We start from the raw sequence: 26,922 nt of genomic DNA on the forward strand, positions 1-26,922 counted from the left end.
CGTATTTTCAAGATAACATCCTTTTGAGTCATACAACTTGTAGGCACCCTAACCCTGTTTGGATGACATCTGCTTGAACTTTGAAACAGTCCTGAGCTCAAAGTTCAGGAACGTGGAGTCCTCCTAAGCAGTGTGATTCTGGCCCTACTAGATTGGTGGTGTTCGCTACACAATACTTTGGTAGTTTAAAAGATTTTACTTTAAAATACTTTGTATTAATACATCGGTAATTTAATTTAATTCTTTATACTTTAATATATTATAGCAATATATTTTCTTTTTAGATATTACTACATTAGTGTGTTAAACGCTTTCAAATACTTTTGAAACTTTTCTGACACTTTATAATATTTTCTTTTATGGTATTAATGTCATTACATCAACACTATTTTTATAAAATATTTTTCATGAAGATAATTAGATAATTGGACAATTACAGATACAATACAGATGAATATTCATGTGTGTGGTAATGACTGTTTTCTTTTTTGCAGCGACCGTTATAAAGTGTTTGTGGATCTGTTTAATCTGGCAACATTCCTGGTGCCAAGAGACTGGGTACCAAAACTAAACCCCAACGAACACACCTTCCTCTACACGGCTGAGTGCTGTGACAGCTCCTACTGCAGCAGCGAGGACTCCGACTAGAGAGAAAGAGAGCGAGAACGAGAGAGAGAGCGAGAACGAGAGAGAGAGCGAGAACGAGAACGAGAGAGAGAGCGAGAGCGAGAGCGAGAGAGAGAGAGCTCACTAATGGAGCTAACATAAAAGAATGCAGTGAGGTATAAAGAACACAATCCTGCTCTTATTCATAACCTATATCAAGATCATAAATGGAACAGATGGAGTTTAACAGAGCGCTGTAATAATTCCACACAGATTGTTAACTGTGCAAAACTGCACTGCTGAAATGAATATGCTGGTTTCACTGCACTGTAAATATTATAAAATATTAGCATGACTCGGGAGTTAAAACGCATCTAAATGAAATAATCTCCTTTGTGTACATATCAAAACAACACGCCTCTTTAGTTTCAGCAGATGGTGATTTACTTAGACAAATACAATTAAACTCCGGAGAACAGCCTGGAAATTGGTTTCTACAGGAATGCTCTGATTATGTACATATGAAATCGCTAAAAATGATAACAAAACAAGTGATTGTAAAAAATACAAGAAAATGATTCCCTTTTTTCAATAAATTGTAATAAAAAGATAGTTATGTAAACTTTAAGCAGTTCATTGTTTCCTTTTGGACATCTAAACTATGTCTTGTTTCCTGATGATCGGCTCTGAAGTGGACGACTCGATGGACACGACTCATAGAAATACAGCAGCTACGGTATCAGCTATTCCTACAGAGAGAGAGAGAGAGAGAGAGAGAGAGAGAGAGAGAGAGAGAGAGAGAGAGAGAGAGAGAGAGAGAGAGAGAGAGAGAGAGAGAGAGAGAGAGAGAGAGAGAGAGAGAGAGAGAGAACAGAGAAATTGTGCAGAGACAGAGTGAAAGAGTAGATCTCAGAGTGCAGAGACAGAGAAAGCAGTGAGAGAGTGCAGATATAGACAGAGTAGAGAAAGACAGAGAGAGAAAGCAGAAAGTGCAGAGAGAAGAGAGTGAGAGTACAGAGAGTGTAGAGGGAGAGATAGAGAGAGGGAGAGAGTGAGAGGAATAGAAAGGAGAACAGAGAGGAGAGAGGAAAAAAGAAGAGAATGAATAGGAAGGAAAGAAAGAAAGAATGAGAGAGGGGAGAGAAAATTACAGAGAAGACAGAAAGATAGAGAGAGAGAGAGAGAAAAGGGGAGAGAGTGATAATATGAGAGAACAGCACCTTCTGACTTGTTTCAGCGAGTTGTGTATTTTTGTCGTCTCTGGCTGTTCAGCTTCATTTCCATAATTCATTAACACGTTCACTCCATTCCACTGCAGCTCATCAGCTCAGATCTCTGCTCTCATAATGAACATAAAACTGACCAATGCTGCTCATCGGTGGCTGCACCAATTTGATCAGCACCATATTTCACACTTCAGCACCTTAAAATACTGCATTAACACTTCACTGCATGCTGAGAACACTGATTATTTCAGGAACGTAATCACAATGAGATTACAGCAATTACACTTTTATAATGTGGAGAAAAAAAACATTATCAGTGAAACACCACAGATGAAATGCACCAACTCTTAAAAGTCACAGTCCTTCAAGGTTTCTTTAGTAAAGAAAATGGTTCTACCTACGAGTTAAATATTACTGCGCCACAGCATGAAAAGACCCTTGTGCTGTTGACTCTGTGCTCCATCATCCAGCATGAGAGTGTTTTTTTTCACAGAGTGTTTTGTTCAAACTGAGGGGCTGGCAACTTATGTTTTTAACTAGAACTAGGCTGGTCAGCTAGCTAACAGGCTAAAAGAACAGGCTAACAGCCTACACAACTCCATCATTAATATCACAGGTTTAAATTAAAGTACTTACATTATGATTAACTGTAAATCAGCAGTATAAACATCTAAAAAAAAAAAAATCACCACTTAAATTGATTACATGCTTAAAATGTCTGTTTCAGTCAGAAGTCGTGTCAAACCCACGATGAATCCCAAATGGCTCTGTATTCCCTAAATAGTGTGCTAGCTATGAGAGCTTAAAAATTCTTGCATCTACCGCTAAATAGTGCATCATTTGTCCAGTGAGGTTGTGTCCGAGTCCCAATTGACTATTTCTTAGCTGTATTTTGCACCACTGGGTGCAGGATCCAGTAAAATCCCTAGGTAGTGAACTATGTAGGGAGCAGGGAGCCATTTGAGATTCAGCCTCAGCATGAAAAGAGGGACACCACTGGATTGGTGCCAAATAAGTGGGAATTTGGTGAACAAAAAGTACTTATAAAACAAAAGTTTTTGCATTTAATAATAATTAAATACTATGCTATCATATGCTCAACATTATACGACAAAAAGTTTAAAAAGTTCATGAAATGACCGCAGTATACAGCAATGGGTGACCTCATTTAGCAGTCCATGGTTGCATGACAATGATTCCATACTCTAAAAGAAGTACATTTCATGGCGGAATTCTTGTTTATGTCTATTATTATCTTTATATATAGGTCACCGTTTTACAAAAGCAATACACCACTTGTTTTTACCATAAAGAAGGGAGTTTTAAACCTTCTATAGTTATGTCACGCTTATTTACAACAGAAGAACCCTTTTTAGTGCTATACAGAACCACCATGCAAAGAACCACTTACTCATGCAAAGGGGTTCTTTGAATGTTCATGTTCTATATCAAACCATTTTTTTTTTTTACTGAAAAACCCTTGAAGAACCATTTAAGTGTGTAGTTTGTACGTACCACACATGTTGTCCCACATTTTGACGTAAGCATAGCCCCCATCACCCCAGGACGTACCCCAGGAGTTACGAATGATCCAGAATGGCACTTCGCCTGAGGGAAAATTTACACTCATTATATATCAGACATTAATTAGACCATAATGCAATGCTGTTTTAATGAGAAGTCAATAGTAATTAAGTAGTAATGGCACATTTCTTATTGATGATTTAGTTTTATGTCATATAAAGTGTTCTAAACTTGTGCTAAGACTGGCCTCCTTAGCCCACACTAATAAAGATGCATTCAAAAACAGCATTTTCATACCATGCACATCAGCGTGTCCACTCTGAAATGCCAACAGAAAAACAGCTAAAAGGAGTGTGAGTGCAGATCTGTGCCATCTGGGGGTAACATCTCAAAACACTATTTTGCTACAGGAAAATTTTTGATAATGGATTGAAAGTCAAAACATGAATTTACATGCGCATCACATTACATCATTATATTATATTATATATATATATATATATATATATATATATATATATATATATATATATATATATATATATATATATATATATATATAAAAAGCTCGACATTTTCATTCACTATATATAGAGGGTCATATTTACTGTTTTACTATATTTGGGATGCATCATATTGATTTTGTCAGATAATTGTTTAAAACCAGAAGAAATTATTTAAACTGTCAAATGTGATGAAGTATTTAGAGCAGGATGCTTAGGTGACGCTGCATGATAATGATAACGCATGCGTTAATGATAATTTAGTCCCAATTTCTACATTTTATAAATGTTTGTGTCTGTACTGGTGGATATGTACATAAAAGAGAACGGATATCAGCATTAGCCCACAGTATGTATAAAAAAATGTTACTGTATTAAATCATTAAACCCATATATGAGGTGTGTGTGTATTTATCTTGTTGTTATGTTACATGCACCCTTTACTGGGCACTTACTGGGCACATTCCACTAAAATTACTGCAACACACTGTATTGAAGTACTGGGACTTCAATAAACGGACATACAAGTCAACTGTACTTGATGCTTCCTCATCACTGAAGTTTTCTGGAGCTACTTAATACAAGTCTGCAAAAGTGTTTAGCTATATGGTGATGTGTGCTTCGCTACGCGCTCAGGTGCCAGAATACTTGTCATGTGGACAAAATCCCTCCAGTCTGATGAAAACGAGCATGGTGTAATTAATTAATTAATTAATTAATTAATAGTTGTGGGGAAAAACAATCTGCTAGGGAAAAGTGCTTTATTCCCTGAAAAACTGCCGCTTTTATTACAAACAGCACAAGCTGGTCTCACACACAGGCCTTCGGTGACTGAAACTGATGAGTCAGTGTTTATGCTGTTGTCCTTGAAAAAATGACACTGACCTGAATCACAGTGAACTCTCGAAATCTCTTTGATCACTATGGATTTCGTAAGAATGTCTTTATAAGGAACTGCACTGTCCATTTTTAGACTAAAAACCTACAACATCTGTCCCCAGGCATAGTCAGGCTTAGAGTCTATACAAAATGCACATACTAGTTTAAAATAATCAAATAATTTAAAGTAGTTACTAAATAAGTATTAAGACAGAGAATTAAGATAATCATAAACCATAGCAAATATGCAAACAAAGCTGCATAGACAGAATTTTCAGTGAATCCCAGTTGTGTTGACAACCATAAACATATTTACATAATATGTAATAATAATAATTACAACTATACTAAGCTTATTTTCTCCAACAGCCCTGAGAATTTCCAGATTTATAAACAATTTTTGTACATTTCAGCATGAACTGCTTTTGAATGAGGTACAAGGCATGAAATGCAGGAAAGACAATCAGAAGAAAGCCTATTAACATAGTGCTGCTTTGAATTTTGTGGTCTTTAGCCATATGCACATTTCTACACTGAATTTGCTGATACAATCCAGAATTCACAGCTTCATCAACTATGATGAGGTTCGTTATGCTGAAAAACAGTGTTCAGTTTTTGCCAAATATAACAGTTCTCATTTAAGTCATTAGATCTAATTTGTCTGTTTCTCAACATAATGTCAGCAGTCATCTGACTCCATGTGGTGTTTAGGAAATTTTAAACAAGAAGAAAATGTTCCTGAGTGGCTTTCTCCATGCTAATTCTATTTATACAACAGTTAGTTCGGCCACGCAAGCTGATTGGTTGAGAAGCATTCTAACCGTGCTGATATTTCACCATAACATCAAGTTGTTTTTTTTTTAACACTGTATCACTCCTCCGAGACGTCATTGCTAAGCAACGACTTTGACAGCTGTAGGAGAGGCTTAAGTCATTTAAACGTTTTTACTTCTTACTTTGCCACAAACAGAAAATGGATACTTTTAAGATCACATTTGACCAACAGCCGATTAAGATTAAGAGACCCTTATTAGTCCCACAACGGGGAAATTTCACCTCCGCATTTAACCCATCTGTGAAGTGAAACACCACACACACTCTAGTGAGCACACACACACACACACACACACACACACTAGGGGTGGAGTTGTGGGCAGCCCAATCCGCAGCGCCCGGGGAGCAGTTGGGGCTTAGGTGTCTTGCTCAAGGATACCTCAGTCATGTTCTGTCGGCTCTGGGGATCTAACCGGCGACTTTCCGGTCAAGAGGCTGGTTCCCTAACCTCCAGCCCATGACTGATTTGGTCAGACACTGAAGACGAGACTACACTATACTCCCAAACTGTCAGCTGGTCCGTGTAAGGAGCTGGAGAACGAACTGCCAGCTGTGCAGCGAGTGGGCGGAGCTCGTTACTGTGATGTAGCAACAAGCTGCTTGTTAAGGAACTATAATTTGGCGGAAGGAATCGCCAACATTAACACAGTAAATGACGCGTTCACGGCCCAATTTATTTATTTCTTACTTCAATTATTTAAATGTTGTATAAAAGCAATAAAACCCCCAAGTTTGTTTGTTATTGCAAAATAACATCATGACTTAGGCTTGTGCCTGCGACCAAATCACAGCTGTGATATTATTTTAGGATAACACATTCCCTCTTGTGTTCTGCATTTACATTTACAGCATTTAGCAGACGCTCTTATCCAGAGCGACTTAAAAGAAGTGCTTTGTCAATCTAGAGAAAGTGTTTTTGCTAGTTACCAACAGGTTAGAGAGAAAGACAGTCCTGAGCTCAGATACTGCTAGAAACAAAAAGTCACTGTAGATACAGAGAGAAAAAGGAGCAGAGTTAAACACAGAACTCTGTGCCATTCAATGCAATAAAATACAGTATACTACAATACACAGTGCAATACAATAATGTTCTAGTGCTTAGACACACTATTCTTATTCAGTGTTTGCTTGATGGCAGACTCATAAGCATTGATATTAGCCAGTGTAAGAGAGACATCCTTAGATGTTACCCTGAGGTTCTTTGTGCTCTTCCAGAATATTATGTGCCCTAATCTTGGAGTCATTTTTCTGGGAGACAAAGCATGTGCTAACAAATGTATGTGGTAAAAACTAGACCTTGATGGTTAAGACGTTGACTTTGAAACAGGGTAGGGTAGGATCATCCACGCTTACACCAGAGTCACCTATACTCAAGACCAACATATATAATGTGGGATCACTTTGTTCAACAAACATATGAAGAACTATACAATTACTATACAATTATACTATTTGTTCAACTGGGTTCTCTTAATCTAATGTTAACTTAATTTAACATCTGATGTCATTTTAGGTTAGACTTTTGCAGAAATGCATTTAATGTTAAAGAGTTCACAAACGGTCAAGCAGCACTGCATATCAGGCCATGTAAAAAAGAATTAGGACTGCTTTTGTTGTATAAACCCAAATAGACGTCAATAGAGCACTTAAACCAGAGATGTTTAGTTTTAAACCCACGGCAACATTTAACTGGACTCACAAGCATGTGTGCAGTGTGTGAGTGTGTACCTGTGGTATCGTAGCCGACAATCAGTACAGCATGGTTGGCATGGCGACTGGAGCAGTGGTGTTGAATGACTCCTCCGAGGTAATCCTGCCAGCTGGTAGCATCCACAATAACCACCAAAGGCCCCCAGTCCACCAAACGCTCCTTCATCAGCTTCTCCTGTCCACTGCAGTAGACACACATGGACTCACTTCAGCATACTCAAATAAAGATTCTATACTGCTGGCACAACAGCAATAACAATAAAAATGTTTGTTGCTGCTGCCACATTGTTGACATGATACTGATCAGCATAGCGATAACAGCCGTGTTTATAGGGAAACTGCTTGTACAGTATGAGTTAATAAAGCATCCAGACTGACAAAATATAGCCATGATGAACTGTGAGCTTCATGGATGTTGTGAAAATAAAAACGCTGTGAGCTTCCATAGCATTCCAACTGCCTGACGCCATCAAGGCTCAAGAGCTGAACCAGCCCAGGAGAAATCTTTAATAGAGAGAATAACCAGGAGAAACTTTCAGCATCTCCTCCTAAACACTACCAAAATCTGATGTCATCAGTTGGACACAGTTAGCAGGAGGAGGAGCTCTGAGGAGTTTATCATTTTTGACATTGACTGATTGCTTTTTGCAATCTATTTGTGTCTAGATCGCTACTGCTTAGCATCACTTATGCTGTTATAACTACTGCATTGGCAGGGCTCACATTAGCTTGAGCTAATGTCTAGCTAACCCTGATTAACCACAGCAAACACAGATATCGCTGCTGTCACAACAAAACCCCCACAAAAGTTTTTCAGCTTTTGACATAATTTGAAAATGCCTGTTGCCCTGTCCATCGTATGTAAACATCATGATGAATGGACCAAAAAAATTGGTCAAAAATTATTTGGAAAAAATTCTGGTTCCACTGACTTACATTCAATGTAAATAAGGTTTTTACCTTCTCCCATAAAGTTGTCATTTTGGAGATACGAGTTTTATTCCAACAACAGCGCTATGCAGCTGTTTCTCATGTTTGTGATCATGATGATGTTCGATGGTGCAGTTGCTAGTAAACACAGAATATCAATGAAAGAGGAGTTTGGGAGTTCTGATCATTTTCCAGGGTTGAGAATTGTTCATGATTGACAACTGACACTGACTGAGGGTTCATTTACGCAATATAGTTATATCTAGATCTCTTGTGCTTTAGCTAGGCAGTAAATGCAGTTAAGAGAATTGCAGAATGTTAACAGGGCTGTTACCTGAACCCATTTGGATCCACAAACTCGCCAATGTATCAAATTCAATGTGTCTATATGTTTCTCTCTCTTTGGGTTAATAACATGCAGAAATACAGTGAAAACGGTTCCTGAATCTATAGAGTTGCCCTTTCCATTCAATTCCATCCATATGGAGTTACTGCATGAGGCTATGAAGAGGGGCTGAGATACATGTCATCTGCCTCTCACCGTGTGGAACTGGTGGATTCGTGTGTCCATCTACATTTTGTGTGAAACTTACCAATAGACACTCAGGAAATCACTAAAGACTGACCCCTCATGCTGGAAACCATTCAGTCCACATAGAGTCACATGTAAAATGATGTCCAGAGTTTACAGCTGCTGAAGTTGCTGCAGCGTTTTTGGAAAGTGATGAAGATAATGGAGCATTTTGATATGAAATATATAAGTGTCATGTTATATGAGAAGACTTTAAAGAAGAGTTTAAGAAGATAAGCACAAAATCAAGAAAATGCCCTCACTGATGAACCCCATTAAACACAGATATGCAGCTGTTACTCACTTTTGCAAAGACGACAGCGTTTGATGGTGTAGTTTATGGTAAAGACAGAATCTCGCTGACCCTTTCACAGAGCAAATAACTACATGACTAGTGACTTGTGTGCTTTTAGCTCTTGCAGTGTGAACTGATGCAGTATTTAAGGTAATTACAGATGTCTGGATATGTTATTGTGGGCGACAATGCATAACCAGGACTCAAGGGTAACTTATTGATTTGGTAGCATCAACACCTCCAAACAAAGTGTCTTTCTTAATATCTTGATTTGAAAGCCGAAGTCGGCATTGACTGCTCACACATTCTGGTTCTGGTGGCACGTCGGATAGCTGCAGCCACTTCAAGAACAGCAAAATGGTGCTTTCGCTATTTTTTTTTTTTGTTTACTATCTGTTGTGTAACCTGACCAAAACCAAATATCATGACTGCTACAACCAGCACCACCATCTATCATCGCCAGAGCCTGCTACAGATAAAAAATCAGTCACAATCTCTGCTTCCAAACAAAGAAGAGGAGCTGCACAACTAGGCCTGCTACGATCCATGGCGCTTCGTGAGTCTGCTGGCCGAAAGTGATGCGCGAGAAGGTGGAAGTGAGGCAAGCGAGCCGGGATGCACGCTAGGCTAATGGCTAACCCCAGATGACCAGCCATTCCATCACTTCTCTCCTTGTTTGTTCCTTGTAGAATAAACTGGACTACCTCTGGATTCAGTGGGCTACCCAGCGTGAGTTCAGAGACTGCTGTGTTTTTGTTTTTATGGAGACATGGATGAGTAGCTCCACTCCAGACTTAGCTGTCTAGTTCGATGGTCTGCTGTACTTCCGTGCGGACAGAGACACTGAGCTGTGTGGTAAGACTCGAGGTGGAGGACTGTGTGCTTACATCAACACTGAATGGTGTAAAAACGCGGCACTAGTCTCTAGTCACTGCTCACCACTGGAGGAGTTTGCGATTGTCAGAGCCAGGCCCTTTTATCTGCCAAGAGAGCCAACTATGCCATACATAGTAGCAGTGTATATACAGTCCTGCTCACCATTATTGGCACCCATGATGTTTAAGTATCATATTACTGCATATCTCACTTTATGTATATATGTATATTATATACTATATATTCAATATGTACATTCCTGTATATAAACTTAATACACAGATATATAGATACATATAACACTGCATATATAACACTGTATATTTTATATTGTATGTTTCATATTTTATATTACATATTTCACATTTCACTTGTACACACATGTATATAACAGTTATATTTATGCACTGGTCACTGTTACCACCGCACTTTATGTAAATAATGTTATATATTGTACTTCTGGTTAGATGCTAACTACATTTCATTGGCCCTGTACTTGTACTCTGCACAATGACAATAAAGTTGAATCTAATCTAATCTAAGTACATAATGTGGAATATCTCCTGGAAAAAATGTATCAAGTGTAACAGCTTTTTTCTGTAGAGAACTTCTGTTTGATACAAAAGAGCAAATGATAAACAACATTCATATTTATAACCTGTTCATAGTACTTATACCCCTCATATTTATAACCTGTACATTCTTGTTTATAACCTGTATAACCCCCTTCATGTTCATACCCCCTCATATTTTTTTAACCTGTATATACACTATACTTACTGTACATTGTAAGATACATATTTATATTGCTGCTAAGCACTTCTGGATGGATGCAAACTGCATTTCGTTGCTTTGTACCTGTGACATACGCAATGACAATAAAGTTGAATTCTATTCTATTCTATTTACACCTCCAGATGCAGGAAAAGGGCCACTGGCATCATGAAGGACCCCACTCATCCAGCACACACTTTTTGTCCCGCTCACCTCAGGTAGGAGGTTGCGGAGCATTAAGAGTAAAACAACCAGACTGAGAAACAGCTTCTTCCCTGAAGCCGTAAGACTCTTAAATTCCAATTAGGCATCACTGCAATGACACTTCATGTCCACTTATTTATCTCTGCTGCTGTACTGAATCAGTGCCTCCACTATATCAGTATTACCAGTATTAAGATGTACAGCTTCTACCTCATACTGCTGTTATTTGCACCTGACTATTTATTGTATACTATATATACACTCCTTCTGGATTTTGCGATTACTATTTATAATAGTAACAAATCTTTATTAAAACGGCATTTTTCATTTAAGCTTTAAAATCTCAAACTGCTTAAGACAGGAATATCAATACAACACTGGCAAGGTAAAAACACAACAGCACAATTACAAACAAGACTAAATGAGCAACAACACTGACATATTCTAGCCAAAACAAATGTGTTTTATTCCCACATGCTTAAAAAAAGATGGTTCTTCTGATATTCTTTAGTAAAGGCATTGGTTCTAGTTATGACCATGAGTTCTACATAGAACCATTTCATGCCCAAATGTTTCTTTGTATGTTGACTGATGAATAAAATGTGGTACATGGTTTTGAAAATGGTTCTTTATAGCACAGATACTCCTACAATGTCAAGCTTGTAACAACAGAAGAACCTTTTTGGTCCTATATACAACCCCAATTCCAATGAAGTTGGGACGTTGTGTAAAACATAAATAAAAACAAAATACAATGAACTGCAAATCCTTTTCAACCTATATTCAATCGAATACACTACAAAGACAAGATATTTAACGTTCAAACGGATAAACTTTGTTTTTGCAAATATTCACTCATTTTGAATTTGATGCCTGCAACACGTTCCAGAGAAGTTGGGACAGGGGCATGTTTCCCCCATTGTGTTACATCACCTTTCCTTTTAACAACACTCAATAAGAGTTTGGGAACTGAGGACACTAATTGTTGGAGCTTTGTAGGTGGAATTTTTTCCCATTCTTGCTTGATATACAACTTCAGTTGCTCAACAGTCCGGGGTCTCCGTTGTCATATTTTGTGCTTCATAATGCCCCGCGACCCTGAGGGAGAAGCAGCTTAGAAAATGGATGGATGGATAATGCACCACACATTTTCAATGGGAGACAGGTCTGGACTGCAGGCGGGCCAGTCTAGTACCTGCACTCTTTTACTACGAAGCCACGCTGTTTTAACACGTGTAGAATGTAGCTTGGCATTGTTTTGCTGAAATAAGCAGGGACGTCCCTGAAAGAGACATTGCTTGGATGGCAACATACAGTGTATCACAAAAGTGAGTACACCCCTCACATTTCTGCAGATATTTAAGTATATCTTTTCATGGGACAACAATGACAAAATGACAATGAAAAGTAGTCTGTGTGCAGCTTATATAACAGTGTAAATTTATTCTTCAAAATAACTCAATATACAGCCATTAATGTCTAAATCACCGGCAACAAAAGTAAGTGCACCCCTAAGAGACAGTTCCTGAAGTGTCAATATTTTGTGTGGCCACCATTATTTTCCAGAACTGCCTTAACTCTCCTGGGCATGGAGTTTACCAGAGCTCCACAGGTTGCCACTGGAATGCTTTTCCACTCCTTCATGACGACATCACGGAGCTGGTGGTTATTCGAGAATTTGCGCTCCTCCTTCTTCCACTTGAGGATGCCCCAAAGATGTTCTATTGGGTTTAGGTCTGGAGACATGCTTGGCCAGTCCATCACCTTTACCCTCAGCCTCTTCAATAAAACAGTGGTCATCTTAGAGGTGTGTTTGGGGTCATTATCATGCTGAAACATTGCCCTGCGACCCAATTTCCAGAGGGAGGGGATCATGCTCTGCTTCAGTATTTCACAGTACATATTGGAGTTCATGTGTCCCTCAATGAAATGTAACTCCCCAACACTTGCTGCACTCATGCAGCCCCAAACCATGACATTCCCACCACCATGCTTGACTGTAGTCATGACACACTTATCTTTGTACACCTCACCTGATTGCCGCCACACATGCTTGAGACCATCTGAAACAAACAAATTAATCTTGGTCTCATCAGACCATAGGACATGGTTCCAGTAATCCATGTCCTTTGTTGACATGTCTTCTGGGGTGACAGGCATGCAGACCAATTTGATGTAGTGTGCGGCGTATGGTCTGAGCACTGACAGGCTGACCCCCCACCTCTTCAATCTCTGCAGCAATGCTGACAGCACTCCTGCGACTATCTTTCAAAGACAGCATTTGGGTGTGACGCTGAGCATGTGCACTCAGCTTCTTTGCACGACCAACACGAGGTCTGTTCTGAGTGGACCCTGCTCTTTTAAAACGCTGGATGATCTTGGCCACTGTGCTGCAGCTCAGTTTCAGGGTGTTGGCAATCTTCTTGTAGCCCTGGCCAACTTCATATAGCGCAACAATTCGTCTTTTAAGATCTTCAGAGTTTTCTTTGCCATGAGGTGCCATGTTGGAACTTTCAGTGACCAGCAAGATGAGCAAGTGTGAGAGCTGTACTACAAATTTGAACACACCTGCTCCCTATGCACCCCTGGGACCCAGTAACACTAACGAGTCACATGACATTTTGGAGGGAAAATGACAAGCAGTGCTCAATTTGGACATTTAGGGGTGTAGTCTCTTAGGGGTGCACTCACTTTTGTTGCTGATGGTTTAGACATTAATGGCTGTATATTGAGTTATTTTGAGGGAAGAATAAATTTACACTGTTATATAAGCTTCACACAGACTTTTTCATTGTGTCAGTGTTGTCCCAGGAAAAGATATACTTAAATATCTGCAGAAATGTGAGGGGTGTACTCACTTGTGATACACTGTATGTTGTTCCAAAACCTGCATGTACCTTTCAGCATTAATGGTGCCTTCACAGATGTGCAAGTTACCCATGCCATGGGCACTAACACACCCCCATACCATCAGAGATGCTGGCTTTTGAAATTTGTGCTGATAATTCGGGCAGTCCTTTTCCTCTTTGGCCTGGAGGACACGACGTCCATGATTTCCAAGAACAATTTGAAATGTGGACTCGTCAGACCACAGGACACTTTTCCACTTTGCGTCAGTCCATCTCAGATGAGCTCGGGCCCAGAGAAGCCGGCGGCATTTCTGGGTGTTGTTGATATATGGCTTTCGCTTTGCGTGGCAGAGTTTTAACTTGCACTTGTAGATGGAGCAACGAACTGTGTTCACTGACAATGGTTTTCTGAAGTGTTCCTGAGCCCATGTGGTAATATCCGTTACAGAATGATGTCGGTTTTAATGCAGTGCCGCCTGAGGGATCGAAGGTCACGGGCATTCATTGTTGGTTTTCTGCCTTGCTGCTTACTTGCAGAGATTTCTCCAGATTCTCTGAATCTTCTGATGATATTATGGACTGTAGATGATGAAATGCATGTTGAGAAACATTGTTCTTGAACTGTTGGACTATTTACTTGCGCAGTTGTTCACAAAGTGGTGAACCTCGCCCCATCCTTGCTTGTGAACAACTGAGCCTTTCAGGGATGCTCCCTTTATACCCAATCATGACACTCATCTGTTTCCAATTAACCTGTTCACCTGTGGAATGTTCCAAACCGGTGTTTTTTGAGCATTCCTCAACTTTCCCAGTCTTTTGTTGCCCCTGTCCCAACTTCTTTGGAATGTGTTGCAGGCATCAAATTCAAAATGAGTGAATATTTGCAGAAAACAATAAAGTTTATCCATTTGAACATTAAATATCTTGTCTTTGTAGTGTATTCAATTGAATATAGGTTGAAAAGGATTTGCAAATCATTGTATTCTGTTTTTATTTATGTTTTACACAGCATCCCAACTTCATTGGAATTGGGGTTGTAGAATTTCCATAAAACATTCTTTATAGAACCATGTACAACACATTCGCAATCAGTGCATCTTTTTTTAACTGTGTTGTATTCTCTGGAATACTGAATTTAGGAGCTCTATAAGAAACTAATCTTCCACTAACTGAGCTGTAAGAGATCCTAGAGGTTTGCAGTGAGCAGCCCCAGCGGAGTGAAGTGATCTGGACACTAACAGTTAAGCCTATCAGTAAGATACAGCTTGAAATGTCAGCTAGATCTTGTAGTTGATATGGAACTTGGGAGGAAGCCAGTGAAGAGTGAATTAGGCTTTGGTTGTATCTATTTTTATAACTTCCTGACATTTCCCCCCCTTGTATATGGTACATGATGGTTCAAATACGTAAACGCATCATACATACCACAATATTCACTTTTTCAGAGATCTGATCAGATAGAGGAGAAAAGAGAAAGAGTAGTGCTACATTTTAAAAAACACTATCAAAATCAGTGAAATTATATCTGGCATACCGTGTTGCACTGAACTCCAGCTAAACAGGGCTAGCTTTGCTCTCTTTATTATAAAGCAAGTACTGACAAGGTGTGACGATATCCACATATTCAGAAAAGCATAGTGTTATATTCTGCAGACTGATTGCACATATAAGTAATGCAGTAATTTAAATCACAAAAGATGGTGAGAACTATTCAATTTATTCAAGCACTACCAGGAAAAACTGCCCGTATTGATGTTTAGAGAGCAGCAAGAGTGTACATGTGAAAAGAGCTGTGGCCCTGACCCCAAACATAACCTACAGTTCAGTGACACAGCAAACACACACACACGTGCAATGGTATATGGCCCAAGGGCCATACATGTGCATTATTTATAGATTAATGCATTATCTGTATTAATGATGCATTAATTCATGTAAAAAGGAGTAATGATAATTACTGACTCCCCTGGCAGAGCTATGCTGGCTCTGGTTAATGGAGACTGGCCAGAAGACAATTTAAAGGCTGAGTTCTTCTGCGCTAAAGAAAAGTGTGGTTGTTAGAACGAAGCTCAGTGTGGTCTTCCTTTAAACTACTACTGCTACTACTAGTGCTACTACTAGTGCTACTACTAGTGCTACTACTACTGTCCCATATGTATTATGTAACAATATATCCCATATGTATTGTAACTATATATGTCATAAGTATTTCAGTATCACATATTGCCTAATATATAATCAATTATATTATGTGCAGATAAGTATTAATTATATTAGTTATAATAATACACTCAATGTGTTTTCTATATATATGCAAGTATATACTTAACAATGTTTCGCTTACATATATATTAAATTTGTACCTAAATATAATCTCATATGTATTTCAGCATCATCACTTATCACCTTATGTGTTTGTATATAGATGCACATATTATAGAAGATATTAAGCATTTATATGTAAACATCTCATGTTTTGTATGTACAGCATATGTAAGTACCTATATGTTGTGTTGTATGTATTACATATATAAAAACACTTCTCCACAATTTCTTTCACTTTCTTTGTGTTTTCTACCTGAAGTCAAACGCAGTATAGTCCTTCACCGAGACTCCGCCGTAGAGCTGAGGGAAAACCCGGCACAGTCCCGTCTCAGCTTTATATGGATAATCTGTCTCATTCACCACCTTCTCTTTAGTCTGGAAAAATAAAAACACATAAACTGAAACCGTTACAGTGACTTACAGTCACGTAAAAGACATATATGCCTCTTACGTATTACAATGTTTTTACACCATACAATTATTGTTACAAATGACTCCTGCGGTACCTGTTTGAGCCACTCCAGAGCGGAGATTGTGGACCCTCCGTTACAGCCCTGGCTTTTGTAATCACAGTCTATAACCTGCTGAACACTCAGATCCTGCAGCATTCCTCCGTCTTTCACACGGACCGCCTCGATCGCCGCCACCACGCTGAAGGCCCAGCATCCCCCACACTGCAGGAACACAACACAGACTCAACTGAACTTGCAGACTCAATTATGTGGTTTCTGACACTGTAAATGCTGCCTGATGTCTGGGACATTACAAAACTATCATGAAACAAAGAAAACATTTTTTTTTTTAAACCATTCACAGAGGGTAGAGGGATACATGCAGAGCATTGTGAAGCTAAACAGTCCCCAAAAAAACTTCTTTCAGATTTTCCACTACTTCACTATCATCATCGTCAACAGTCCATCTAAATCTCAGAAGACATGTGTAGGTTCACTGGTGGCTTTGGATAGTAAATAAAATGGCTTTGTGTTGTAGTTATGGCGACTCCTGGTTCATATCACCATAAAAAAAATAATGTGCTATTTAGTATCTAATGGTCTCTACTATAAAGTCTCTAATATGCTCCTGTTTGGTGGAACATACCGACTGCTGGTTCTGAACTGGGCCGACAGCTCCATGCTCTCTCCAGTCAAACCGCGGAAGGTAGTGCTCAGATCTAGGGCGGTCATGATTGGTCATGTTGTATTTGGGAGCAATCTCAGGCCAAGCTTGGAGATAAATATCTGAAATATGCAAGCAGTCACAAATCTGACTAATAACAGACAATCTGTTCTGTATGTTTCATTAAAGTGATAGTTTGCCATGAAAATTCAGATCAACGCAACCACCTGGGGTGTTTAAACCCAGTACATTAGCATAGCTGAAACACTCAGTGTCATATTGAAGCCCTAAAAGTAGATAAAGAGAACCCAGTTAAACAAATGACACAAAAATATTATACTTCATTTGTTTATTGAGGAAAATGATCCAATATTACATTTTTGTGAGTGGCAAAAGTATGTGAACCTGTAGAATTAGCAGTTAATCTGGTGGTGAAATTAGAGTCAGGTGTTTATCAATAGGATGACAATCAGTTGTGAGTGGGCACCTTGTTTTATTTAAAGAACGAGGCTCTATCAAAGTCTGCTCTTCACAACACGTTTATGGAAGTGTATCATGGCCTGAACAAAGGAGATTTCTGAGGATCTCAGAAAAAGAGTTGTTGATGCTCATCAGGCTGGAAAAGGTTACAAAGCCAACTCTAAAGAGTTTGGACTCCACCAATCCACAGTCAGACAGATTGTGTACAAATGGAGGAAATTCAAGACCATTGTTTCCCTCCCCAGGAGTGGTCGACCAACAAAGATCACTCCAAGAGCAAGGCGTGTAAAAGTCACCGAGGTCACAAAGGACCCCAGGGTAACTTCTAAGCAACTGAAGGCCTCTCTCACATTTGCTAATGTTAATGTTCATGAGTCCACCATCAGGAGAACACTGAACAACAATGGTCAGCATGGCAGGGTTTGCAAGGAGAAAGCCACTCCTCTCCAAAAAGAACATTGCTGCTTGTCTGCAGTTTGCTAAAGATCACATGGACAAGCCAGAAGGCTATTGGAAGAATGTTTTGTGGACAGATGAGACCATTTTGGTTTAAATGAAAAGCATTTTCATTTGCCTCCCGGGCACCGTGGATAGGGCTGCCCACCGCTTCGGGCAAGTGTGCTCACTGCCCCCTAGGGTGTGTGTGCTCACTAGTGTGTGTATGTGGTGTTTCACTTCACGGATGGGTTAAATGCGGAGGTGAAATTTCCCCCTTGGTGGGATTAAAAAGTGTATCTTAATTATGTTTGGAGAAAGGAAAACACTGCATTCCTGCATAAGAACCTTATCCTATCTGAGAAACATGGTGGTAGTATCATGGTTTAGGCCTGTTTTGCTGCATCTGGGCCAGGACGGCTTGCCATCATTGATGGAACAATGAATTCTGAAGTATATCAGAGAATTCTAAAGGAAAATGGCAGGACATCTGTCCATGAACTGAATCTTAAGAGAAGGTGGGTCAAGCAGCAAGACAACAACCCTAAGCACACAGGTCGTTCTACCAAAGAATGCTTAAAGAATAAAGTTAATGTTTTGGAATGGCCAAGTCAAAATCCTGACCTTAATCCCAACGAAATGTTGTGAAAGGACCTGAAGCGAGCAGTTAATGTGAGGAAACCCACCAACATCCCAGAGTTGAAGGTGTTCTATACAGAGGAATGGGCTAAAATGTCTCCAAGCTGGTGTGCAGGACTGATCAACAGTTAACAGAAACGTTTAGTTGCAGTTATTGCTGCACAGGGGGGTCACACCAGATACTGAAAGCAAAGGTTCACATACTTTTGCCACTCACAATTATGTAATATTGGATGATTTTCCTCAATTAACAAATGATCAAGGATAATATTTTTGTGTCATTTGTTTAACTGGGTTCTCTTTATCTCTTTTGAGGACATCAGAAAATCTGATGATGTTTTAGGTCATATTTATGCAGAAATATAGAAAATTCTAATGGGTTCACAAACTTTCAAGCACCACTGTATGTATGTATAAACATTTCTTCACATATCACATTATATCTATGTTACAGAATATTATAGCTATATCTCCTGCCTCTAGTATTTCATACAGTGTTAGAAACCTCATAATCAAGTCTGTTAGGGGTTAGGCTTAAAGTAAGGGGGGAGGAACTGTGTCAATTTGACAGCCAAACGATCACTTTAATTCATATTTTAAAACTGGTTTAAGAATTCAAACATCTCATGCGGGCAGATGGGAATGTTGTTGTTAATGTTTTTTCATTAACTAATAACAAAAAAAACGATTTATGTTTTTTGGCTGATATTCAGTTGACTGAACAAGTGTTATTGAAGGAGGAACAGAGAAGAACCTCTGAACTGTCCTGGTGAGAGGTGGGAGAACTGGTTGAGTCCATATTTGGCTGGTAGCTGAAAGTCCATGGAGTGAGAGTTCAGATAGGCCTGCCTTTTCACTGAGGCCTAATTAACCAAAAAAAAAAAAAAAAAAAAAGCAAACAAAGCAAAGCATGTAGCATTAGTGCTGTTCACACTAGAGCAGGACAGTACATCATATTTTAATCATAATCGTGACATACTGAAACAATAAGCCATCAGAGGTCATGCATTACTGCAATTTTACCATGGGGAAGGGTGGTGTTCTTAGGCATGGTGAGAAGTGGAGCAAAACTTTTGAGAGTTTCATATGTGGAGCCATGCAGAGATGCTTTGGTCCCATAAAATAACTAATTAGCATTTGTCCCAATTTAGCACTGCACTCTCCCACTGAGATCGATGAAACACGGGATATGTATATGACTTAAAAAAAACACATGTTCAGATTTCTTTTTGCTCTGAAAACAAATGCGTTCAAGCTCACAGTTGTGTTTTTCAATTTTGTTTCCCGAAAAAGCTGACAGATTGGTACCTAATTAGACTTTATTATTTCTTCTAGGTGGACTTTTTGAGGTCAAGCTGGGCACTACAAAATAGGGCTTTGTTTTTGCGAGTAAATGAGACAAACTGTGTGGCTGAGTTTTGTTCAGATCCACTAAATACAACAACAATTTCCTACATTTTCAAGAGCGAATCTAGTGTAGCCTCCACAGTCACTTTATAAGAAACCCTTCCCTTGTTTATACTGTAGCTCATCAACTGATGTATATTTTGTGTTAGCCATCTTCTATTCCTTCATCAGAGCCCCTGTGGGATGGATAGTTGAGTGGACTGTTCCCTTTTAACCCAGCAGTGAAATAGCACAAGAGATTGTTTCCAATAAAGTGGCCAGTTAGTGGAAGCGCAAGGTTGGTGGCCAGTTAGTGGAAGCGCAAGGTTGGTGGCCAGTTAGTGGAAGCGCAAGGTTGGTGGCCAGTTAGTGGAAGCGCAAGGTTGGTGGCCAGTAAGTGGAAGCGCAAGGTTGGTGTTTCTATAAAAGTGGCCAGTTAGTGGAAGCGCAAGGTTGGTGGCCAGTTAGTGGAATCGCAAGGTTGGTGTTTCTATAAAAGTGGCCAGTAAGTGGAAGCGCAAGGTTGGTGGCCAGTAAGTGGAAGCGCAAGGTTGGTGTTTCTATAAAAGTGGCCAGTTAGTGGAAGCGCAAGGTTGGTGGCCAGTAAGTGGAAGCGCAAGGTTGGTGTTTCTATAAAAGTGGCCAGTTAGTGGAAGCGCAAGGTTGGTGTTTCTATAAAAGTGGCCAGTTAGTGGAAGCGCAAGGTTGGTGGCCAGTTAGTGGAAGCGCAAGGTTGGTGGCCAGTTAGTGGAAGCGCAAGGTTGGTGGCCAGTTAGTGGAAGCGCAAGGTTGGTGGCCAGTTAGTGGAAGCGCAAGGTTGGTGGCCAGTTGGTGGCCAGTTAGTGGAAGCGCAAGGTTGGTGGCCAGTTAGTGGAAGCGCAAGGTTGGTGGCCAGTTAGTGGAAGCGCAAGGTTGGTGGCCAGTTAGTGGAAGCGCAAGGTTGGTGGCCAGTTAGTGGAAGCGCAAGGTTGGTGGCCAGTTAGTGGAAGCGCAAGGTTGGTGGCCAGTTAGTGGAAGCACAAGGTCGGTGTTTCTAATGAAATCAAGGGGGAAATGAGGTTTGGTTACGTGTAAAACCGCCTGCTTTACAGATTTAAACCCACAAAACAGCCCCAGTGAATCACAGTGTCTCTGTGTGCAGCGATTACCTGTACAGGTGTGTTTTTGAGTTTCCTTACCTGAATGTGTCTCCATGTCTGAATGTGCTGCTCTAAGCTCGAGCTCCGTCTGAAAGTTCCTCCTACTGTGACCTCATTCATCTCCAGTAATTCTCCATTGGACAAACGAGCCAGCAGAAAATGGCAAGATAATAAAAGAGTAAATGCTTCTACGAGAGCCATTCGCAGTAAAATATCATTACCTGCGACACCGCAGCTCCACAAACTCTCCACCAGCTCTCCACCAAACGCTCCACCAAACGCTCCACCAAACTCTCCACCAGCTCTCCACCAAACTGTCCACCAGCTCTCCACCAGCTCTCCACCAAACGCTCCACCCAGCTCTCCACCCAACTCCACCAAACGCTCCACCAAACGCTCCACCCAGCTCTCCACCCAGCTCCACCAAACTCTCCACCAAACTCTCCACCAAACTCTCCGAACTTTCGCTTTCAGCTGTGCTGATCTTCGCTTTTCAGCTGCCTGTGAAACCGTAAAGTGCACTATCGCCCCCTGGTGGCCACAGCGATGACTTACACTGAGCGGAAGTGCACTTTGAGCACGAATTCCCTTTTCTCTGAATGTATTTTTATTTTTTTTAATTTTTTGCTGCATATTTAATTTGTGTCTTTGTTTCCATGAACGAAATGTTATATATATATATATATATATATATATATATATATATTATATATTATATATATATATATATATATATATATATATATATATATATATATATATATATATATATATATATATATATATAGAAACTGAAGTTTTTTTATTTTGTTCTTCTCTTTGGTGTAAAAAGTGAAGAAAAAAGGTTTTCTTTTAGAGAAAAATAAATGAAATTTTAGTAAAAATAGGACTCAAAAATTGTTCCAAACCTGATATGTTTTGCTCTAAAAATATGCTCCCCCAGTCTTACTGGGGCCTCTGAACTATGAGACTGTTTGAGTCAAAATACAAACAATCTGCACTGAAATGATAAAATCTACATAAAATCTACAAACATCCTTTAGTATAATCGCTTTTAGTTTTTCTCCTGTTTCCATCAGCCGTATGTCAAAATGTAGACTGCTACTCAAAATGATGACTACTTTTCTCTAAGTCTTGACTTAGAAACTCAAAATGACTCATTCTCTTTCAATGTCTTAGAAACTTAAAAGTGACTCATTTTCTCTAAATATTGACTTAGTCTCTCACGACTTATTTTCTTTAAATTTTGACATCAAAATAACTGTTCTCAAAATACAGAAAACATCTTACAATTATGACCCATTTTCTTGAAATACTGATTCAGCATCTCAAAATACTTTATTTTCACATGATCTTGAGATACTTTATGAAAATAATGACGTTCTAAAGAAAGTGAATCATTAATCGTTTGATGATCGTCGAGTGAATCATCAATCGTTTGAAACAATAAGATATTGTTTATGATTCTAAGCCAATATTTCAAGATACCAAACTGGTCACAGCATGCTGCTGAGGTCAGTCTTATGATGTCAATTCAGTATGTAGTAATGTTAGTTTTCTGTTTGGTCTCCTTAACAGCCTCTTAATTCAGAGGGTCCAATAATGTTGGAGGGGAAATGTAAGTAGAATGAAACATATTACTTTACCACAGGGCACAATAACAGTGTTTTCTGAAAATGCTGCTCATTTTTCCCATAAAGGGAATCTACTTAAACCATAATAGGCTCCTAATATGGGCAGGACAGTGACTATAGAATGACAATCCATCTTCAGAGGTCTATTGTCTGTAACTTATAGCCGAAAAGAAGCAAGACAGAAGCAATTATGACAAGTTTTAATGCTGAGGCAGAATGTAACACAGGTCGTCCATTTCCACCACCGACACAAAGCAGGACCTGCTCCCACAGAGTGCCCCAGAGCACAGCACCAACCCTGGGTCACGATTACTAACCCCCATCCCCCCACCCCTACTGATTGTACCTGTCTGGAAGAAAGAAAAAAAAGCTATAGTGACCCAGAATCAGTTCCCTGACTGTGAGGCTGCTTTGTGATCACAGATCTTCACCCTCAAAATACAAAAAAAAAAACAAAAACAAAAAAACAACAAAAAAAAAAACAAACCAGACACAAGAGACCAAAGAGTACAAGCGACAAGGTCCAGGAGAGACAAACAGTGCTAAGAGGTCACTTGAGAGATATATATGAATGTATAGATGTGTTATATATACATACACACACACATATATATATATATGTATGTATGTATGTATGTATATGTATGTATATATGTATGTATGTATATATGTGTATATATATATATATATATATATATGTGTATATATATATATATATATATATATATATATATGCAAATACTGGATATATTCATATACACTTTATGTCTAAAAGTATCCAGACATCTGTTTATGCTTGTTTTTCTTCTGAAATGAGGCTATTAATAGCGAATTTGTCCCCCTTTGCTGCAGTAACAGTACTCTGCTGGAAAGCCTTGATTAGATGTTGGATCATTGCTGTGAGGATTTGACGGCAGCCAAAAGAGAGTTCGTGAGGTCCAGTACTGAGGCTGGATGACCAGTTCTGCAAAAAATATATTTGGAAGTGAAACCATTTCAAACGTCTACTAATTTTTCTTATTATTTCACTATCCTAAGAATAATATACGATTATTCAACCAATTGAAAAAATACATTTTTACTTTTATACATTTGCAAAGCTCTTCCATCTCAATATAATGATAAATATTAGTTATATTACCAACATTAAAGATGCTTTTAGTTGTCAATATATCACTTTGTTTGCAGTGTGGATCACAAATGGCACCCCATCGTTACAAAAGTGTTCAGCTGAGCTTCATTACTCAATATCATCCCAAGAACTTTTATGGCGCTCCACTGAAGTTCTTGGTACAGTATTGAGTGACGAAGGTCAGTTGAGTGGCATCCCAAAGATCTTCAATGGAATTTCAGCAATTCAACTCAACCCAGATGTGTATAATGGATCTCCATCACTCTGGCTTTCCTCAAGCACCTACAATGGAGCTTCATCACTCCAATTCATTCCAAATGTGGTCAGTGGAGCTCTAACATATCCCAAACCTCTCAAATGGAGCTTCACAACACTCATACTCATCCCAACGGTGGCCAGTGGAGCTCTAAATTAAACTCATCCCAAAGGGGTTTGACAGAGCTCTAACTCATCCAAAAGTGGTTAGACAGAGCTCCAACTCATTCCAAAGGCTTCAACAGTGCTCCAACTCATCCCAAAGGGGTTTGACAGAGCTCCAACTCATCCCAAAGGGGTTTGACAGAGCTCCAACTCATCCCAAGGGTCTTCAACAGAGCTCCAACTCATTCCAAAGGGGTTCGACAGAGCTCCAGCTCATTCCAAAGGTCTTCAACAGCATTCCAACTCATCCCAAAGGGGTTTGACAGAGCTCCAACTCATTCCAATGGTCTTCAACAGAGCTGCAGCTCCTTTCACTGTTAGACCTCAGACCTCTCTAGACACTTGGCATTGCTTATAGAGATCAAAGGCTTGTATGTGACCTCTCTAGAACGTTCTACTCTATGGCCAATGCCTTTCTGTACAGATTACATTGCTCTTACCAGTGGTCGCCCCTTGAGGTACCAGAATCCATTAATTATCAGGGTTGTCTAGACACTTTTGGGCATACTGTGTATATATTAGGTCCCCTTTATAAAGGACTGAGTAGAACTCGGTGTAGTTATTCCAGGCTTGTCATTAGATACAGGTTTAAAACGCTTTTTCTATATACAGAGAAATACTTTTTTGTTCTACAAGGGAAGAAATGCTGATTTGTCTTTAGAAGTTTCATTTTGAGTGCTAATTTGGTCAGCACGAAGGACAGTAAACTGCATTTAGCTCACATCACATAGAGGAAGAGTTCAGAAGCTTTTAGCTACGAAAGTGGCTCATGTATCTGTCCTCCAGTCCAGACTGTCCGTCACAACCAAATACGCAATCAGACATTAAAAACAATTAGCAGAGAACGTACATGGAACAGGTTCAGTCAGACAACAGCAGCAGAATCGAAAAGAGCAAAGAAATGAACAAACTCTCTAAAAAGAGAGTCTGAGAACGTCAAAGAGAGAAAGAAAAAAGGTCTGGAAGTATAAGGAGGGTTTTCATGTCCAGCCCAAACCCTCTGGTCAGAAGTACATTCTCCAACAGTAAAATCAGTCGCCATTGTCATTGTTGTCATTGTCCAAACTTCTGGTTTCAGTAGGAAAGTATTTGCCCCCTCAGGCTGGGACTTGGGAAGGGCACAGGGGGGCGAAAAGGTCACAAGGAGGCGTGTCCTCATGACTTGTTCTCATCATACATGTCCAGAGACGCCTGGATATCAGGAAGCTCCATCTCACACACCACGCTGCGGGGGGAGCCAGAGCTCCGGCTGAAGAAATGGCTACCTGATGGAAGAGGAGACGAAGAAGGGGGTCAAAATTTTCTCTGAAATGGCACATAAGAACTGCAAAAACATTCTGGTTGTAAAATCTGACAGGCTGAGCCACATTCAAACCCTCTTAAATTACTCGTCATACAAACATAGATGATAGCTAGATAGCTAGATAGACAGATAGATAAACACAGATATAGATAGATAGATAGATAGATAGATAGATAGATAGATAGATAGATAGATAGATATACTTTATTGATCCCAAAGGAAATTTAGCAAAACATACCACTGCATTTTATATGAATAATTTATCAATTAAACATTGCTATATATATATTTTATAATATTATTTTTGTCGGTTTTACAAAAAGCAATAAGATGTGTTAGAGATTTTCCTCCAATGTTACTCACATTCAGCAGTGGATTAGTGCTTTAGTAACTGATTAAAATCATCACAAATAGCAGCAATATAATATAAAAGCAACAATATAAAACAAATTAGTATAATGCACAAGTATATGAGAATTAACATCTGAAGGATTCTAGTCTTTTCTATTCTATTCTGTTGCTTGCAGGGCTTTTTGATTTCAGCTGTAATGCAGTTTTAGTACATTTATGCCACAGAATTAGAGCATCATTGACAAAATGAGATCTTATCAACAATTTTGCACATAGTAAACATGTAAAATCTCTACAGGCAGTTAAATATGCAGCAGCATATTCACATCAATAATTAGATACTGTCTGGCAATTACTCAATTAAGTGCAATCAGCATGTTATCGTGTCTTGTATCGGATAAAACCAGTTTGATTTTTAAAAATGCAATAAAAAGACCTGAATTTTAGCTCAGTAATTAGATTATTCAGCATGTATACCATTAATCTTTCATTTGTGCACAGAACAGAACTGGATACAGGAGAGTCCACACAGTTAATTCAACATTAAAACTGAACAATGGCAACACATGATGGCACTCTGTACATCTTATAATTGAAAATCTCAAAATAAGTTATTATCAATACACGCTTCTATATTAAAAAGGAAAACGTGGCAAGCTTAACGTTTATACTTCATGCTGCTTCTTTGGTGAGTTTATTTTGGAGCTTGTGATTTGCTGATTATTAACATTTTTTTTTAACTCATTAAATCCCAGTTTAATTATGGAATAATGGAATATGT

General features: G+C 39.1%; 3 protein-coding genes across 3 annotated transcripts in view; 1 reads left to right on the forward strand and 2 right to left on the reverse strand.

Annotated features, from left to right (window-relative positions):
- The window catches only part of tdo2a (tryptophan 2,3-dioxygenase a), a 13,750-nt gene extending 12,516 nt beyond the window's left edge, over positions 1 to 1,234 (forward strand). Inside the window, exon 12 of the mRNA XM_017693370.1 lies at positions 495 to 1,234. Within this exon, the coding sequence (XP_017548859.1) occupies positions 495 to 648 (154 nt within the window). The 3' untranslated portion in view covers positions 649 to 1,234. The remainder of the gene's footprint in view (positions 1 to 494) is intronic.
- Positions 1,028 to 21,631, reverse strand: ctso (cathepsin O). Its single transcript, XM_017693268.2, has 8 exons — positions 21,341 to 21,631; positions 19,531 to 19,639; positions 17,205 to 17,344; positions 16,613 to 16,780; positions 16,360 to 16,481; positions 7,301 to 7,464; positions 3,348 to 3,440; positions 1,028 to 1,355 (listed from the first exon to the last, which is right to left on the reverse strand). The coding sequence occupies exons 1-8, from the start codon at positions 21,500 to 21,502 to the stop codon at positions 1,321 to 1,323; spliced, it is 993 nt and encodes a 330-aa protein (XP_017548757.2). The 5' UTR covers positions 21,503 to 21,631; the 3' UTR covers positions 1,028 to 1,320.
- A 1,488-nt stretch (positions 21,632 to 23,119) lies between these two features.
- Positions 23,120 to 26,922, reverse strand: part of rnf130 (ring finger protein 130) — a 79,740-nt gene continuing 75,937 nt past the window's right edge. Inside the window, exon 9 of the mRNA XM_017693368.2 lies at positions 23,120 to 25,752. Within this exon, the coding sequence (XP_017548857.1) occupies positions 25,643 to 25,752 (110 nt within the window). The 3' untranslated portion in view covers positions 23,120 to 25,642. The remainder of the gene's footprint in view (positions 25,753 to 26,922) is intronic.

Source organism: Pygocentrus nattereri, chromosome 8 (genome assembly GCF_015220715.1).
Source record: "Pygocentrus nattereri isolate fPygNat1 chromosome 8, fPygNat1.pri, whole genome shotgun sequence".
NCBI classification, from domain to species: domain Eukaryota; kingdom Metazoa; phylum Chordata; class Actinopteri; order Characiformes; family Serrasalmidae; genus Pygocentrus; species Pygocentrus nattereri.